The sequence below is a fragment of the Phoca vitulina genome, unplaced genomic scaffold, assembly GCF_004348235.1.
Source record: "Phoca vitulina isolate PV1807 unplaced genomic scaffold, GSC_HSeal_1.0 scaffold65, whole genome shotgun sequence".
NCBI classification, from domain to species: domain Eukaryota; kingdom Metazoa; phylum Chordata; class Mammalia; order Carnivora; family Phocidae; genus Phoca; species Phoca vitulina.
Genome location: NW_022589768.1, coordinates 3,691,094 through 3,709,384, shown reverse-complemented (window position 1 = coordinate 3,709,384; position 18,291 = coordinate 3,691,094). Strand labels below are relative to the sequence as shown.

At 48.2% G+C, this 18,291-nt stretch overlaps 1 protein-coding gene across 1 annotated transcript; it reads right to left on the bottom strand.

Moving 5' to 3' along the window:
• Positions 1-670: 670 nt before the first annotated feature.
• Positions 671-17,537, bottom strand: BNC1 (basonuclin 1). The gene is made up of 5 exons (XM_032391918.1): positions 17,479-17,537; positions 12,666-12,931; positions 10,885-11,120; positions 7,228-9,089; positions 671-2,849 (listed from the first exon to the last, which is right to left on the bottom strand). Exons 1-5 carry the CDS (start codon positions 17,535-17,537, stop codon positions 2,168-2,170), a joined length of 3,105 nt encoding a protein of 1,034 aa, XP_032247809.1. The 3' UTR covers positions 671-2,167.
• Between the last annotated feature and the right edge of the window lie 754 nt (positions 17,538-18,291).

Below are 18,291 nucleotides of genomic sequence, written 5' to 3'. Positions count from 1 at the left end.
TTATCTGTGTATTGGAAGGGCAGGTAAAAGAGGTGAGGAAGTTAAAAGATCAATTATAAAAAGTGGCTTAAAAAAAACCCCTGCCACTGGGCACCTGGGTGGCTCAGTCAGTTACTTAATCTGCCTTCGGCTCAGGTCATGATCTCAGGGTCCTGGGATCGAGTTCCGCATCAGGGTCCCCACTCATCGGGGAGCCTGCTTCTCCCTCTCCCTCCACCCCTCCCCATGCTCATGTGCTCTCCCTCACTCTCTCTCTCAAATACAATAAAATCTTTTAAAAAAACCCCAAAACCCTGCACGTTTAAGAAACAAAACAGCAGAAATCGCTCACTGCATTCGACTTCCAGCACCGCCTGGAACACTTATCTTTGACAGCACAGTATTTTTTCAACAATCGCTTTGTTTTGTATTTTTCTTAATAATAAATTGATGGCCAGCCCCTCCTCCCCATCAAGTAGCCACTCCCCACCTCTGGAACATATTAAAACCTGCCCTCGCTGTTTCCACGTGGCCCTACTTACCGATGCTGTTCTGTGCCCACCCGCCCACCCCGGGCTTCCAGCTCCGTAAATTCCTGCGAGCGCGTGTGTGTGCGTGTGAAGGACCGCGGTGTGCTCGCACCACGCCGGGCGTCTGACAAAACAGGTCTTCCGAATGTTTGCCTCTTTAAACAAAAACGTGTGGCATACATTTTTATTAAATCATAGAAAACTCATTTGTATACAAATCGTTCCACTTTGGGGAAATTGGAATAAACAGCTGGGTAACAAAACAGTGGAAAGATACATCTTTACTTTAAGCCAAGACCAAGTGTCGTCACATTAATTAAAAAAAAACAAAACGCTGAAACAATCCATAACAGGTTGTTGGCTTTTTTCACCCTTGGGCCGGAGGAATCATCTCTCTTATAACCCCCAATTCTCTTTGAGGATGTTTTTCATTACTTAAATCCACTGTAAGTTTAAAAGACGGTTCACCTGAAGTCTTAACGAGAAGTCAATTTCTCCCTCCCGAGTACCGTAAATGCCGAATTTCAAGAGATGGTCTCTTTTCACAGGACCGATGAAACTTCCCTTTTTACAATAGCAAATGTGTACCATGGTGTGGAATATATTTCAGAATAAGTTAAATATTAAGACGTATGGTATGGCAGTCCTGCCCTACTCTTCTTCTACCGTGTACATTGGAATGTTCCTAACCTTACACATTTATAAAAGGATGAGGGCTGAGGGACCCAGTGATACTGAAGATCAGAACCGCGTTCTCTAAACGCTTCGGCCAAGTATTTACAGATGGTCCTGCACTCCTTCCACAGGGGCCCGAAATGACCAGACTCCGAGGTTCACCGAATGGAAACGGGCAGCCGCTCTCAAGTTGAGGCCGGCCCTCGCTCTGCCCTCGAGCAGAGACCCAGAGGTCACATTGCGGCACGTCTGCACTCACCCCAATGACTCACGTTAACAAACACAAATTAAATATTACCAAAGTCATTTTAAATTAAATTGAAGACCACTATGTTTCCTGAACGCTTGCCACACAGCGAGCACAGACATCCTCGTAACATCTTTGTTCCTGCGTGCTGGAAACCCACCTGCCTCCTCTGGGGGCTCCTTGAAGGTCCATGAGACCCCCGAAGGGGAAGACACAAAGTAAAAGCAACTCTCCTCTCCAAACGGAGGCACAGTCTCAAAAAGCCATACTCCCAACCCCGAGTCTGGATTTCAGACTCATTAAAAGCAGGAACTGAAAAAATGTGATCTTGGGGCCTGGCTCCTCACCCGCGGTGGCCGTCTGCTTCCCCGGGACACTCAGCTGACCCTTCACTTCAAGCTGCCCCAAGGTCCTGGGCCCCCTGGTCAATTTGCAGACCTGGCGCGCTCCCGGGGAATGTGTAAACAAATGTGGGAAAAAACCGTGTTTCTGCCAGTGTTTGTTATGTCAGGGAAAAACCCCCTGGGGCTAAGAAAAATAATAGGAAGGGCTGCCCCCTAAAGTTGACTTCCTACAAGGCTTGTCTTTTGCTCATCCCGCCGCACAAGACGAGAAAGTCAACTCCAAGACCTTTTGCCCGGCTTGCCTCAAACGTTATTAAACACAATGAGAGCCCTTATTGTTCCTGAATTAGGGTAAACGCTTCTCCTCACGGACTCGGTCCGCCCTCTTGTCACTATAGATGACCGGGAGAGGAGGCCAGGCTTTTGTGCAGGTTGGGATTCTGGCTGTGTCTGTTCCGGCTGCGGACAGATGAGAACGTGGTGTTGCAGCCCGGAATCTTGCATTTGTGGGCCTGCCGGAGGTGCACGGTTTTGTAGTGAGCCCTGAAGGTCCCTTTATTACTGTACGTCTTTTGGCAGAGGTGACACGTGATGGGCAACCCAGAAGGCAGGCTGGCGAGGCTCTGGTCGGCCTTCTCCATCAGGACACAGATGGGGTACTCATCTTCCCCGGGGACAAGGTTCGGCCCGTCACAGTTCCCATCGCTGTCCTCCATGAGCACGGTGCCCTCTTCGCTGGCCCCGTCTGAGTCCCAAGAGGAATGGTTGCTGCTCTCCGACTTCATGCTCGAGGTAGTGCTCAGATCCAAGACGGTGCCCTCGCTTGGCGGCCCGGGGTTGTAGCTCTCCAGGCCGGCACCGTGGACTTGGGTAATCGGGTAAACCAGGCTGCCCATCCGACTCGCTCCCTTGAAGATGACAGACGTCTGGGAGGCTTGCTGCGTGAAAGCCACGTCCTGGAAGGTCTCCTTCGCCACGTCCTTCAGAAGGTAAGCTGCATGGAAATGGTCTTCGGGGCTCTCGAGTGCTTTCTGGGTCAACACTTTCTGGTGGAGGTTTAGGTTTGAACTGTGTCTACAAGAGTGAAAACACGGTTAGCGGTGGTTTGGGCTGTTGTTGTAAAGACAGTCATCATTCCGAGTGGAGACACTAGGTAGATACCAGAAAAATCTTGTGGCGTGGAAGGAGTGGCCATAGGGGGGATGGGATGAAATGTGTGTCCAGTGGACACTGGCCCGGGGCTGTTCACTGCCTGTCAGAAGTTAGCACTGACCAGGAAAGCCGGCCGTCTGGAAGCTGGGAATATGTAGTTCTTCTTAATTTCTACCATGCGACGGACACGTAACTTCCCGCACCTCATCTACTGAGGACGGCCAGCCTACTCCAATTAGGTCAATTCCCCTGGGACCCTGGAACCAGGGGATCCCAGAGAACACTTGTCCCCATAGGTTAAGCAGAGGACTTTATTGCAATGAAACCAAGAAATACCTTCTAGAGCGGCACTGTCCAGTAGGATAGCTACTCCCACAGGACGAGTGAGCACCTGAAACGCGGCTGCGTCATACAGAGAAATGATAATATCTGGATAGGCTGACTAAAACAAAATACATTATTAAGACTTATTTCACCTGTGTCTTTTTATGCTTCTTTAATGTGGTTCCTAGAAAATTTAAAATTTTCTATGTGGCATCAGGGTCTACAGCATTCACACTCACATGACCACAGAAGTGCTACAGGGGAGAAAATGTGATTGGCTAGACATTGTTTGTGTGTGTGTGTGTGTGTGTGTGAGAGAGAGAGAGAGAGAGAGAGAGAGAGAGAATTTAAGTTCAGTTCATATTGCAACGTTTCACAATAAACCAGACAGGAGTTTTGCAAATGCAGCACTGAACCCACCACCAATCTTCTACCCACTGATTATTCCTGAAGGGCAGATAATGAGTATCCATTATGACACATTCCTGCTCACACAATATCATTTGGATGTAACTTGTCAATCAATGTTGGCCGTGCTCAGAGATCCCCTGCTGACTTCGGACTGGCAAAAATAGCCCTAACTGCAAGGGTATGAGCTTAAAGGTGATAGGAAAGTGATTCCAAACAGAGAAAATACCTCCCCCACCACCCGCACAGATCAGAATGCCTGCCAGGACCACCAGGTGAAAAACACCCCCACCAAAATAACTAAGAATCGAGTTTTCTCTTTGAAACCTCCAAAGACACAGTGGGGGTGGGGTGGGGTGGGGTGGGCGGAAATTCAATCTTATTTCATAAAACGTAGCAAATCTGCTATTCCACGTCTCTCTTCTGTCCCTTACACATTCTTTCTCCGGACATAAGCAGAGCCGTGCTCCCAGATCACCCACTCTGCAAACAACTCTTATCAACGGCAGCTCTGCCCTGTGATTATGTCGGCGTTCTGGGTAGAAGGGGCAGAAAACCAGACACTGGATTGACACGCACGTCCCGGCACAGAAGTGGTAGAAAAAAAAGTCAGACAGACACGTTTACCGGAACCTTGCACAGGAAGGTCCCTGAGACAACAAAGCAAAGCTCTGGGCCCGAGTCCCCCAGGAACACCAGAAGCGAACCTGTGGGATCCTCCAACCTTCTCCTTAAGCCCGGAGGGTTAGGGGCATTTCCCGAGGTGCCACGTCTCCTAAAACCAGTGACGACCACAAATGCAAAACCCTCTGGGCCACGTGCCAGGCTTCCTGTTGCTATCAGGACTGCTGATGCCGAGCATCCCCATCCCCACCCCCTCCTCCTCCTCCGTTTTGGCCTCGTCAGGCCAGTGGTTCTCAAAGTAGGGTCTGGGCACCCCTCGTGGTCCCTGAGCTTTTTTCAGGGGTGCCCTGAAGTCAAAACTCATCTCATCATCGTGATACTCAGACATGATCTTTTCCACCGTCGTTCCTTCATGAGCCTACCGTGGCTTTCCAGAGGCTACGTGACATGTGGTATTGGAACAGGCTGAAGGCAGAAGCCGATGTGAGAAACCAACTGTTTTTCTGCTAAGCCAGACGTTACAGAGATTGGCAAAAATGTAAGACAAAGCCACTCTTCTCACGGAGTTTTTGTGCTGGAAAACGGGGTTATTTTTCATGACATGTTATGTACGTTTTTTTTTTCCCCTTGTTTTTCATGTTATGTATGTTAACATATGATAGGTTTATTATTTTAAGTGATGAAATAAATATTAATTTTTTTCTGTTTTGGTTTCTAATGCAATAAACATCGATAACTTATAAACCCAAATAGACAAGTTCTTGAGGGCCCTGAAGTTTTAAGAATTTGTAAAAGGGGTTCTGAGACCAAAACGTCTGAGAGCTGCTGGTTTAGTCATGCCTCTTCCTCCAGGAAGCCCTAACTTCTCAGAAGAGTCTCATCAGGGGCCCCCACTACGTGCCCACAGCAGCCTCTCTCTCCCATTATAGCGGCTGCTGCAGTCAACTGTCAACGCCTATTTACTGCTCTGTCTCCCCGACTGGCCTTTGTGAGCAGGGACTCTGTCCACAGCACCTAACAGAAGGTTTTTAAATATTTTTTGGCTAAATAAGCATCCACGGCATTGTCCCGGTCCCTTCCTGCGGGGTCCTACTGACTACTGTTGGCATCAGCTTCAAGAGGGGAAGACACCTGTCCTGACAACACAGTTCTCATCGCTGGCCCGGAGAAAGGGTGGTGGCCCCAGGCCTGCCCACAAAGCTCTTTTTAAAATGGTGCCATTTTGGGGCGCCTGCGCAGCTCAGTGGGTTAAGCGCCTGCCTTCGGCTCGGGTCATGATCCCAGGGTCCTGGGGTCGAGCCCCGCATCGGGCTCCCTGCTCCGCGGAGACTCTGCTTCTCCCTCTGCCTGAGCTCCCCCTGCTTGTGTGCTCTGTGAAAATAAATAAATAAAATCTTCAAAATATAGAAAATAAAATAAAATGGTGCCATTTTAATCAGGTTCTAGGTAAAATGAATTCCAAGTTCTAGACCACCAGAATTAGTAGTCTAAATTTAGAATTCAAGATGCTTTCCTGTGGTGGGGGAAAAGACCTGTGTCTACAAACAGCTCAGAATATAAAAAATATTAAATATATGAAAAAATAAATATAAAACAAAGGCGAATGTTAAATTCAACATGCCTTCTAATTTAGTGCACACTGTAGGCCAGAATGGTATCGTAAATATCAAGGATGATCTGATTGATGGGACTGTCTCTTCTTCAACATAGAGCTCGTTGATGAACAAACTCTCCTCTTGGAGGACGAAGGAGAAGGACAGCTTTGCTAATCCGGGGACCCTGGTGGTCTGGTTCGACATGCCAGCAAAAGAAACAGGAGTTTTAACTAGTATCACCCATGCTCTATCCTCTTTGCTCAATGGGAGGATGTTCTTGCCCAACTGCTTCAAGTCAAGCTCCTTTGAGCAAATGTAACATTTTACTATTCTGCAAACCATTTGGTATATTTCACATTGCATTTCTTTGAGCGCTAGTCCTTTTCCTAAAGCCTCCTGGGGTCATCTCTGGGTTATACCTGTCCTCCCCTTTCCAGGCTGGGGTGATGGGACTTGAGTTCAGGAAGAAAAGCACAAGACAGGTGGGCCAGTGCTGTGTCCCAGAGTGATGACAGACTCTCTCTGCCTGGGCGCTCGGCAAACAGCGAGACGCTGTGTGGGGCTCATGAGCACCCCCCACCCAAAGACTTCTCAAGCTTTCAACCAACATCACAACCCCGAAGTAACCTGCTAATGAGTGCCTCTCTTCTCTGATATCTTAATAATGAAACATTCTCCAACCACACAGTTGTTCTTCCCTTCGAATATAGCTGGTTAACTGGACATAAGAGAAAACGTTTCATTTGATGGGCTTCATATCATAAAATGGAAAAGTAGACAAGCTTTGTTGTCTTTGGTGATGCTTTAACCCCCCCTTCATGTGAGACTAGTTCATAATTCCTTATCCCAAACCATCTGCGTCAGACACGTTTCTGAATTCAGGGTTTCTCAGACTTTAGAAAGGCAGAGTGACGCATAAACTCTAATATTTTGTTCATGTCCCCGTAATAAATCCACGAGTATTTCTGCACTGAATGTATAATTTAAAAAATCCACACAAAGGGAGACTTAAAAAAAAAAAAACAACAAAAAACAAGACAACCCATAGCCTCATGTGCTTTCAGGTCAGGTTTTGTGGTCAAATGCGTTTAGATCTGGAACTGAAAATTCCAGCATGCGGATGTAGAGAGCAGTGTTTCTCAAGCCCTGGTCCCCGGGATGGCAGGAGGGTATCACCTGGGAACTCAGAAACGCAAACCCTCAGGCCTCACCCCATACCCGCGGAAGCAGAAATTCTATGGGCAGGGCTCAGAAGGATGTGTTTTCAACAACCCTCCCGGAGATTCGGGTGCATGCTGGAGTTTCGGCATCACGGCTCTGGAAGAAATGATGGCCAAGACGCGTCTTACCTGTCTCTGCTCCTGCGGGAGGGGAAGGTGGCTCTGCAGCCCTCCACCGTGCACACGTGCGTTTCTTTGGCGTGCATGTTCTTGTGGTGCATTTTCACACCGCACGCGTTTTTGAAGGTCTTCTTGCAGATGTCACACTGGAAGCGAGTGTCTTCCTTCTGCCTCCCTAACGCGTGCTGACCCACGGGTTCCGGCTCCCTGGCGTCCTCGAAACAAGGAAAAGCCATTCCTCCGCCGGACAGAGCGCTGAAGAGCCCGCCCGCCAGCAGCCGCTGCTGCAGGTGGATGTAGTCAGGGAAGGGGACACAGGGCTCTGTCCCGGCTGCGAGGCGAGGCTCGCGGCCACCGGCCTCCGGCTCCCTTGGCACCGCGGTCAGGGCCGGCTTCTGCTCAGCCGCCCTCTCTGAGGGCCGTGCGGCCCGCTCGGGGGTCCTGCTCATGGCTCCACTCGACTCCGTCCCTGAGTCTGGACGGCAGACCCTCTCCCCCTCCGGGAGGGGCCCCCCCGGGCCCCCGGACTGTGCGTGCCGCGCCCCAGGCGCTCTGTCCGACGACCGGGGGCTGCGGGCCTCGGGCTCGTCCTCCCCGGCCACCCGCGGGGGCGCGTCTTCGTCTGAGCTGAGAGCGTGCCTCTTGTCACTGGCCAGCCCCGCGGCCTCCTTCTCTATTTTGATGGGCATACTGGACTTGCGGGATTTCTTCTTGGGAAGGGCATCGAACGGGCCTTCGTTTGAAAGCAGCTGCTCTGGGATGGAAGAGGACAGGAGCGGGAGGGAAGGGAGCACGCCGGGGGTGTTCGCCAACTCGGCGGGGGTGGCCGGACTGCGGTAGAAAGGAAGGACCGGCTGGACCGTCTTCAGGTTGGGGAAAAGCACCCCGTTTTGCCCCACGCTCGGGAAGGCCGGCTGGCCCCCCGGGTCGTCCCCAGACGCCGCGTAGCCAGGCAGGGGCCTGCAGTCTGGGGCCGGGAAGCCCGGGCGCTCGTAGCCCCCCGAGGCGGCCAGGTGCAGGCCGTTCCTCAGGTCTCTGTCCCTGTTGTTTCTGTTCATGGGCATGTGCAGCCGGGGGTTGGGGTTGGCGCTGTGGCGGTTCCGGCTCCTCAGGGAGCTGAAGACCATGTTGCACCCTTCGATGGTGCACTTGTGCTTGATCTTCAGGTGGACGGCGTTGTAGTGGATCTTGAGCGTGCCTTTGTCGTAGAAGGTCTTCTCACACGCCGTGCAGAACACGCGGCCCTTCTTGGCGCCCAGGCTGTGCCTCTCGGGCCTCGCTTTGGCCTCGGGGGACAACTGTGTCCTTTCAAGCTTAGTGACAAGGTTGTAGGGGCTGGAATCACTCAAAGGGGCGCCGTCTTCCTTTTTGGGAACCGTGTCCGGGCAGTTTAGACACGGCTCTTTTTCCGCCTGAAATGACGCGGGACTGGAGGTTAAGAAGCCGCCGCCGGGGAAGGGTCCGTGCATCTCCTGTTTGGGCTCCTGACCCTGGTCCTGCCCCGGCTCCAGCACGTACTGTTCGGGCAGCGACCCTATCAGCGTGGGGGGCACAGGGTTGAAGAACTGGAAGGGCAGCATGAGAGTCATGTTGTTTATGAGGTTCTCAAAGGGGTGCAGGCTGCTGGGGGTCCCCTTGTCCGCAGGGGCGGGGAGGCTGGCGCTCCTGTGGTTGCAGCTCTCGATGAACGCCCTGATGTCCACGTTCGCCGCGGCCGGCGGGAGGACGATGGACTGCTCCTCCTTCTCTTGGATCGCCATGAGCTCCACGATGGACTTGGTCTCCCCAAAGCGAAGGAACTGCTGCAGGGTGGCCACCTCTTCCTCACTGGTCATGATGCTCCAGTGATCCAGCACCTTCCCTGACGCATCCTAAACCAGAATCGTGAAGCGCAATTAATTTCCTACTCCGCACCCTCTTCTCTAGAAGGGGCCACGCGGTCGGGGCCTCCGCTAGCACACGTGAATATGAGAAGGTGACACCCCCTCTGGCCAGCCCCCCACTCATGCTACTCTCCTGGGCCAGAAACCCTACACGGAAAACCAACTGCACAAATGTAAACAGTGCTCTAAAAGAGAGCAGTAAAATGCTAGGACTCCGGCCATAGGGAAATTGAATGATTATTTTCCATCTTACTTCAAACCAATTGGTTGTCTTGCATCTGGTGTCATACTTTTCCCCACTATAAAATGAACATCTGTATCGTTTGAACAATAGTCACTTCTTGATCTCAGAAGGAGGGAGGGAGCAGTCAGACCTAGACAGAGCTCAAGTATTTATTTGCTGCAAGGTTAATAATCTTCCCCAGCAACTAACATCAGAAAACAAATGAACCCATATCGATCTACTGCCCGTGTTCACAAAGCAGAGCTGTAATTACACTGGCGTGTTGGAGATCTTTCAAACTCTAGCAAGGCCTAACTTTTCCCAAAACTACAATAAATATTTTATCACAGAACATGTATTTGATGGCCTACTGAGATTTTTCACAATGCATGGAAGAGTTTTGAAGATGATGAGGGATGTAACGTCATAAATTTTTGATGCACTAGAGGTTCAAGGTAATTGATTCCATATTTTTAATCCTAACACTAGAAAGCAAGATTATTAGGATCATTAAATATTGATCTATGTCATAATGTAAGATCATAACACTACCCTACATAAAAGGTTGCTTCTAGCCTGCTGGGGGTCCTGCACCCGAGGTGAGCAAACGCGCCTCCACAGGATGATCATGGGCTTCAGAGTTAAAAAGAAACAGGTTCGAATCCTGGGTCTGCCACTTACGACCTGAATGACGTTGGCCAAGATTCAGAAGCACTCTGAGCCTCTGGCTTTTTCAACTGGAAAATGGGGATAATTCACCTGCCCTGAGAAATTTTACTGGAAGAGGGTCCAGGCTGATAAAAGACTAAGTGCTTGTGTTGATGATGACGTGGCCTACCTGGGGTAAGACTCAAGTGCATGTTAGTCTTGGAAGTATATTCCATCCCCCCATTTCATTGAAATTTTGACATTTTCTAGTAGAGTGTCAAGGGGTAAAAAAAAAAGCTGTCGTTGCTCCCTACGTCAGAGAAATGATGTAATTCGTCCCAGGAAATTATGTTCTTTGCCTCTGGATATGAAACACGAGGGCCTACCTCCATGACAAGGTCTAGAAGGATGTAAGACTACTCTGCAAGGTAACAGAGAGGGAGAAGGGGCTAAAGGCACAAGGGAGGGATGCAGAGAACACGTGAAGAGGCCAAAGGGGAATCAAGGGGAGAGAGAACAAGCAGGAGCCAGAACACAGACGCATCACAGGGTGATGGAGCCCGGGAAGGAAGGCCAGCTTCTGCAATGTGCTTCTGGAACGTACGCTCCTCTCACCCCCAAACCCTCAGTCTTGTGTCCGTAGGTGGCCTGCGGATAGTAACCCGGGGCCAAGGCTTCACTGTAGGACAGTCGGCTTAGTGATACCCAGATCACAGAATATGTCCATGCTCCCGTGTCTGGAAGTTTCACCGGTATCGAGGAAAGCACCAGATTCTTCCCAGAACATCAGGTGGGGGTTCAAGCCATTACGAAAGGATGCCCACCCAGGGCTGGAGCAACCAGGTTACACCAGTTACACGCATGTGGATTGGAGAAGACATTCCAGGAGAACCGTGGCCATGCTCCCCATACCTGAAGCACGTATCCCCGGATGTAATCCTGGAGGGTCCAGTCCAACGCGTGCAGGATCTGCAGCACCTCATCTTGCTTCAGCACACTGAAGAGCCGGTCCAATAGGATTTTCAGGCGAACAGGGATGGCCTGGGTCCCGTAGAGCATGAGGCTGCTAATATCAAACACCACATTGGACTGGACAATTTCCACCTGGCTTGTGGGATACACGGGGGGGATCCTCAGCTTGCTCAGAGCTGAAAAATCAAATCGAAGAAACACCCTTCATAAAGATTTTTACTTCTCAGAGAAACACTGCCCGGGGGTGGGCTAGCGCTATGTTTTCCGACAGGAATATGCAAATGGTTCACAATCCTAATAGCTACCAGGCTCTACGTTATTCACAGGAATTTCTAAAATAAAATGAACTGGCCTGAGACTTCTTTTCTCCCGTCCCTGTCCCTAAGGGGTGAAAAACAGCCCCATGTAGGGCAGGTGCAAGGAAAAGGGATAAAGACAAAGGTGGCAAGCACATTAATCAAAAGGCTGAAAAATCGGGCAGAACAGGGTCTGCTGGTGAAGAGCTGGGGCTTGGGGATCGGATGGATCTGGGTTTGTTCCCTCGTCTGCCACGTCCTAGCTGTCAGGGTTGGCCAGTTAAGCCGCCAAAATGTACGCCGTCCCATGCGACAGTCCTCGGTTGCACACAGCTGTGTAGATTTAGAAAATTTTTAATTTTATGGAATTATTTTTACTTTCTTAAATTATTTTATTTCTTAAATTAAATAAAATCAGAAATTCAGTTCTTCAGAGTCCCACTGGTCACATTTCAAGTATTCAGCAGCCACATGGGGCTAAGTGTGGGATCAGCAAATAAAAATACGGGGACAAACTGAGGGTTCTAGAGGGGAGGGGGGTAGGGGTATGGGTTAGCCTGGTGATGGGTATTAAAGAGGGCATGTATTGAATGGAGCACTGAGTGTTATATGAAAATAATGAATCATGGAACACTACATCAAAAAGCAATGATGTCATGTATGGTGATTAACATAACATAATAAAATAAAATTAAAAAAAAAAAAGAATTAACCAAACCTAAAAAAAAAAAAAAGGATATTTCTCTAGGCTGGAATTTAAAGTGTATCTTATTTTTTTTTTTTTTAAAGATTTTATTTATTTGAGAGAGAGAGAGAGAGAGAGACAGCGAGAGAGGGAACACAAGCAGGAGGGAGAGGGAGAAGCAGGCTTCCCGCAGAGCAGGGAGCCCGATGCGGGGCTCGATCCCAGGACCTTGAGATCATGACCTGAGCCGAAGGCAGACGCTTAACGACTGAGCCACCCAGGTGCCCTAAAGTGTATCTTATTTAACCATTAAAAAAAAAAAAAAATACAGGATGCCCGGTGAAATGTGAACATGAATTTCACATGAACAGGGAGTAAGTGGGATAGGTTTATCCTAAAAATATTCACCGGGACATACGCAGGCTAAAATAATCATTTTACCCGGCAATCCTGGAGGCTACTGCATTAGACAACGCAGGACATTTCTGTCGCTGCAGAAGGACCGCCCCGAAGCCCCTGTTTCTCTGTCTGCAGAGCGGGGCTAAGACCCCACCCACCATGCAGCGTCGTTAAGCTTCAAAAAGGGACCATACAGAAAGCTCTCAGCCTGTCAGCTGGCAAGAGCGGGGACACCCACGTGTTGGCTGTCCTTCTCGGGCATGAGCTCCATTCTCGATTTACTCTAAGTCATTCAGAGGGGACACGAGAGGCCGAGGGAGGAGGAGGAAGAATACAGTTACCATGGGCCACCCATCCATGTCTGCACTGCTCACACTGGCGGTGGTTTATCTTCCCGGGTTTGAAACTCTGGCAGCTGCAGTTCAGGGTGCAGCCGATGGCCTGCAAGAGAGAACGCGGCACGCGAGCACGGGAGCGGAGCGCGGAGGCCCGGCCGCGGGCCTCGGCCCGGTGACGTCCAGGGGCAGCGTGTGCCCACGCCGTGCCAGGCGCAGGCGGGAGGCCCCGGACCCCGGACCCGAGAGCGACCGGCGATCCCACAGCGGCTCTGCGCGCGGCAGGGGGCTAGGGAACATCACCACGCTCTGTGGGAATATTCTGGACAGAGGTATCTTGCTTGTTAATTTCTTTTTTAAAGATTTTATTCATTTACTAAAGAGAGAGAGAGAGAGAGGGACGCCTGTGTGGCTCAGTCGGTTAAGCGTCTGTCTTCAGCTCAGGTCATGATCTCAAGGTCCTGGGATCGAGCCCCACATCGGGCTCCTTGCTCTGCAGCGAGTTTGCTTCTCCCTCTGCCTGCCACTCCCCCTGCTTGTGCGTGTGCTCTCTCCCCCTATCTGACAAATAAATAAAAATCTTTAAAAAAGTGAAATATTTATAGAAAAAATAAAGCACACGAGTGGGGGGACGGGGAGAAGCAGAGGGACAAGCAGACTCCCTGCTGAGAAGGGAGCCTGACTCCCGGCTCGATCCCAGAACTCTGGGATCATGACCTGAGCCGAAGGCAGATGCTCAACCGACTGAGCCCCCCAGCTGCCCCCTTGCTTGTTATTAAGAGCCCAGAAAGGGTGAACAGTCACATTTTCACCAATCTCTAAGTTGACCAAAGCAGTCGCCCCCGAAAGTTACACGGGGACTGTCCCGGAACAAGTGAGAGAGAATGATCTGAATGGAGAATCATCCAAACGTGGACACAGTTAACCCCCCGTGTGGGCCGAGGCTAAAAGTGCACATGGACAGAGGACATGCCGAGGCCGACCACACTGAGGACTCCCGGGTTCCACCCCCTGGGCTGCGAGGCTGCCGAGGCCCGGCCAGGCGGGTGGACCCGTGCGCACGACGAGCTGCACGTTCACGTTCACTCGGCTGAAAGACAATACACAAAGGTACGTGTCGGCTAAGTTCTGGTATTGAGAACAAAGCTTCCCAGATATTTTTAAGACGAATTCCTCCAAAGGGGATAGAGGTCTGAGGAATGTGATGTATTATTGAGAAAAAGCTCTCCCGGGAGCTGCATCAGTGAAGCTCCCAGAAGAGCCTCCCTGAACTGGGGTGTGCGTGTTTGGGGGGGACCTCCATCTGTCAATTAAGGGACTTTGTGGCCTTGTGTGGGGACAGGAAAGGGTACACTCTGTCCCAGGACTTGGGAAACTCACTTTAAGGAGAATGTGACTAGTCTTCACTTAAAAATCAGTTGCCGGTGGGAACGTAAAATGGCACATCCACTTTGGAAAACCAGTCTGGAAGTACCTCAAAAAGTTAAACGTGAGGTTACCATATGACCCTGCAATTCCACCCCTAGGTATGCGCCCAAAAGAAATGAAAACACAGGCCCACGTAGAAGCTTGTACCCGAATGAGCATAGCTACATTATTTATAGTCAAAAAGTGAAAACCACCCCAGTGTCCACCAACTGATGAATGGATAAACAAAATGGGGCGTATCCATGCAATGGAATATTTAGCCATAAAAAGGAATGAAGTACTAACATATGCTACAGCATGTATGAACCTTGAAAACACGCTCGCTCAGTGAAATAAACCAAGGAAAAAAGTCACAGGTGGTAGGATTCCATTTACATGAAATGTCAAGAGGAGGTCCATCGACTGAGGCCGGAAGCAGCCTAGCGGTTACCAGGGCTGCGTGGAGTGGGCAGGAGTGAGGAGGGACGGTTAATGGGTGGCACTGGGCGGGGGGAATATTATTATTTTTGTTTGTTTTCATCTTTTAAAAAATAGCTTTAAATTGAGATACAATTCAGATATCACACAATTCACCCACTTAAGGTATCCAACTCAATGATTTTTAGTATATTCACAGAGTTGTGCAAACATCACGATCTGATTTTAGAACATTTCCATCACCTGCAGAAGGAGCCCTGTGTACATGTTTATGGTGGGCATAGGTATTCATCTCTAGGTCTTCCTAGGAATGGAACTGCTGGATTGTATAGTAATTCTGTTTAACTTGAGAATCCATCAAACGGTTTTTCCAAAGTGGCGCACTCTTCTGCATCCACATCAGCAATGTAGGATGGTTCCAATTTCTCCATGTCCTTCCCAACACTGTTGTTGTCTGTCTTGAAAGAGCTAGCCTAGTGGGTACGAAGTGGTATCTTACTGTGGTTTTGATGTGCATTTCCTCAATGGCTAATGGCGATCAGCATCTTTTCATGAGCTCATTGGCCATTTATTTGTAGGTCTTCCCTGGGGACACGTCTGTTCGGATGCTTTGCTCTTTTTTAATTGGGTTGTTTGTCTTTTAGCTTTGAGTTGTAAGAGTTCTTTATATATTCTTAGTATAAGTCCCTTAACAGATAATTTGCAGATGTTTTCTCCTGCCCTTGGATTATCTTTTCACTTTCTTCATGGTGTCCTTTGAAGCACAGATGTTTTAAATTTTGACCAGAGTTGCTTTTTAAGGTGAAGATGTTCTAAAATTACATAGTAGTGATGGTTGCACAACTCTGTGAATATAGTGAAACCACTCAGTTATAGACTTTATAAGGGTGAATTTTATAGTCAGTAAATTATATCTCAATAGAAATATTACTGAAAAAAAAAAGCCAGTCCTCTACACACCTATTAGAATGGCCAAAGCCCAGAACCCTGAGAACACCAAATGCTCATCAGGAGAGCAACAGAGACTCTCATTCACTACTAGTGGGAATGCAAAATGGTGCAGCCACTCTGGAAGACAGTTTGGTGGTTTCTTATAAAACTAAACATATTCTTACCATACAACCCAGCAATCACATTCCTTGGTATTTACCAAAAGGAGCTGAAAACGTATGTCCACACGAAAACCTGCATGCACATATTTATAGCAGCAGCTTTATTCATGATTGCCAAAACTTGGAAGCAACCAAGATGCCCTTCAGTGGGTGAACAGGTAAGTACACTGTGGTCCATCCAGGTAATGGAATATTACCCAGCGCTAAAAAGACGTGAGCCACCAAGCCATGAAGACACACGGAGGAAACTTAAGTACATATTACTAAGTGGAAGAAGTCAATCTGAAAAGTCTACACACTACATGACTGCAGCTATAGGACCTTCTGGAAAAGGCAAAACTATGGAGGCAGTAAAAAGAACAGTGCTTGCCAGGTAGAACACAGAGGAGTTTTAGGGCAGTGAAAATACTCCGTATGATACTATAATGACGGAGACGTGTCATTATACATTTGTCCAAACCCATAGGATGTACAACACCAAGAGTGAATTCTAAGGTAAACCATGGACTTTGGGTGATGATGACATGTCCATGTAGGTTCATCAGTTGTCACAAATGTGACAACTCTCCGGTGGGGGATGTGGATAATAGGGTGGCTATGCATGTGTGAGGACACGGGTATATGGGAAATCTTTACTTTCAATTTTGCTGTGAATCTGAAAGTGTTCTAAAAAATAAAGTCCCCCATCCCAATCAGTGACTTTGCTTGAATACAGGCTAAAATCTCCCTGATGTGACGGTTATCTATGATTCCTTTCGGGTTACCATGGGCCTGAACAGAGCAACTAGATGAGATTTTCAGGTGAAGGAACAGGGCTGCTCATAACTGAGGTATGCAGCAGACAGTAATGGTGTTTCCTGATCCCTTCCAGAAGGATCACAACACAGAAAAGAGAAAACATGTAAAAGAAAACAGAAAACGTGTTTGCTCTTTGTAAAGCCATGCAATATCCTACAAAGAACTCCCTGTGATCACAACCACCTCTTACTGTAATAATGCATGCACTCTTATCAGGGGTGATACCATTCCAGTGGGGTGAAAACTAGTTCTTGGGGGGAGGTAAAAAAAATAATCACTTTACGTACAAAACACAGATACATATACATGCACAGAAACACAGTATATGGTATCATACTAAAATTTCACTGGGGGAGGCACAATTAGGAAAAAAAAAATCTAGTCTCCTAATGAAGAAAAGATTGAGAAATACTGTGCCAGAAATTATTTCGCGTTTCGGTTATAGAGATTCTACTCCTCTATACTGAACACATACATCTAGATTCCTATGCACATGATGACATAATATCCTTTGACTGGAAAGATAAAAACGAGTACTGGTTTAAGTTCTATTACACGCGGTCCCAACAAGAACGTCCCATTGTCGGTAGCATACCTAACGCGCTGTCCAGATTCTCAAACAACCCTGTGACTCTCAACGCCAGCTGACCCAGGAACCAGCCATCTCTATTCTCAACAGCTCCCAGCATACTCTGTACTAAGCCTCTGGAATATTTCACAACCTACATTTTGATAAATACGACTGCTTTAAAGGAAATTTTTAAAAGGACAAAAAAAATTCTTATTTTGGACCCTGTCCCTCAAGATGCCATTTGCTGTTTGCAAGCAAGACGCTGGAACACAGAGTAAATTCACATTCATTTATTCAGAGAATAGGACCCGCCTCACGCACAGAAAGATGTCCTGGAGCACACGCTTCTTGCTTTCCTGAAGATTTCGCTTAAAAGGCTCTTGCTCGGGCAAAGCCCCAGGAAGCTCTGGGTGAGGCCATCTCAGGCCCAGCACAACGAAACTACAGAGGGAACGATCCCAAGCACATTTCATAGCCTAAGATTGAAACTCACTTTTTCTGTATCTCTTTGACACCTGACTCAGGGTTCTTCAACTCCAGGATGACTGACATCTTGAGTCACGTAATTCTTTGCGGTGGCCGTCCTGTGCATTGTGCGATGACCAGCAGCATCCCTGGTCTCTACCCATCAGACACCACAGAAACGCCTCTCCCTCTTCCAGTTGTGAAAACCAAAAACCTCCCCAGACATTGCCAAATGCCCGTGGGGCAAAACTGCCTCCAGTTGAGACCCACTGGCCGAACCTGACTATTCAGTTTTCGCAGCTTTTAGTTTGGGGACAGAATTTTAAGCAGCTTTATGTATAAATTCAATGTATGAATGCTGTTTTATTAGAAATATTCATGTGGCTCTATATGAACCTATTTGAATAAGGCTTAATAAAGCTCATTAAACATCCATGGAAATAAATCTCAGAGGAATTATTTATGAGCTAAAAAAAGCTAATTACAGTGCCTCAGAAAACTTCCAATATTAAGGCCCTTGAGTTTTTCTACCCATATCAGAATTCCACGGTGTGGTAAAAATTATAGCACCATTATCTAAAGACAAATTAAAACTTCTAAAATGAAATCAAACCAAAAAAATTCTAATTACAGGACGAAAAGTACTCATGCAAATCAATATGGAAAACTCTTAAAACTTACATCCTTTCCCCTGGAATCCTAATACTTGTTCCATTCTTCAGAAACATAAAGCAGATGTTTACAACATTCTGAACTCATCAAGACATGATTATTGCTTTTTACGCACTCATTTTAATCAGACTATTTCCGAATTGTTATTAGTCACTTTGATGTGCTACGA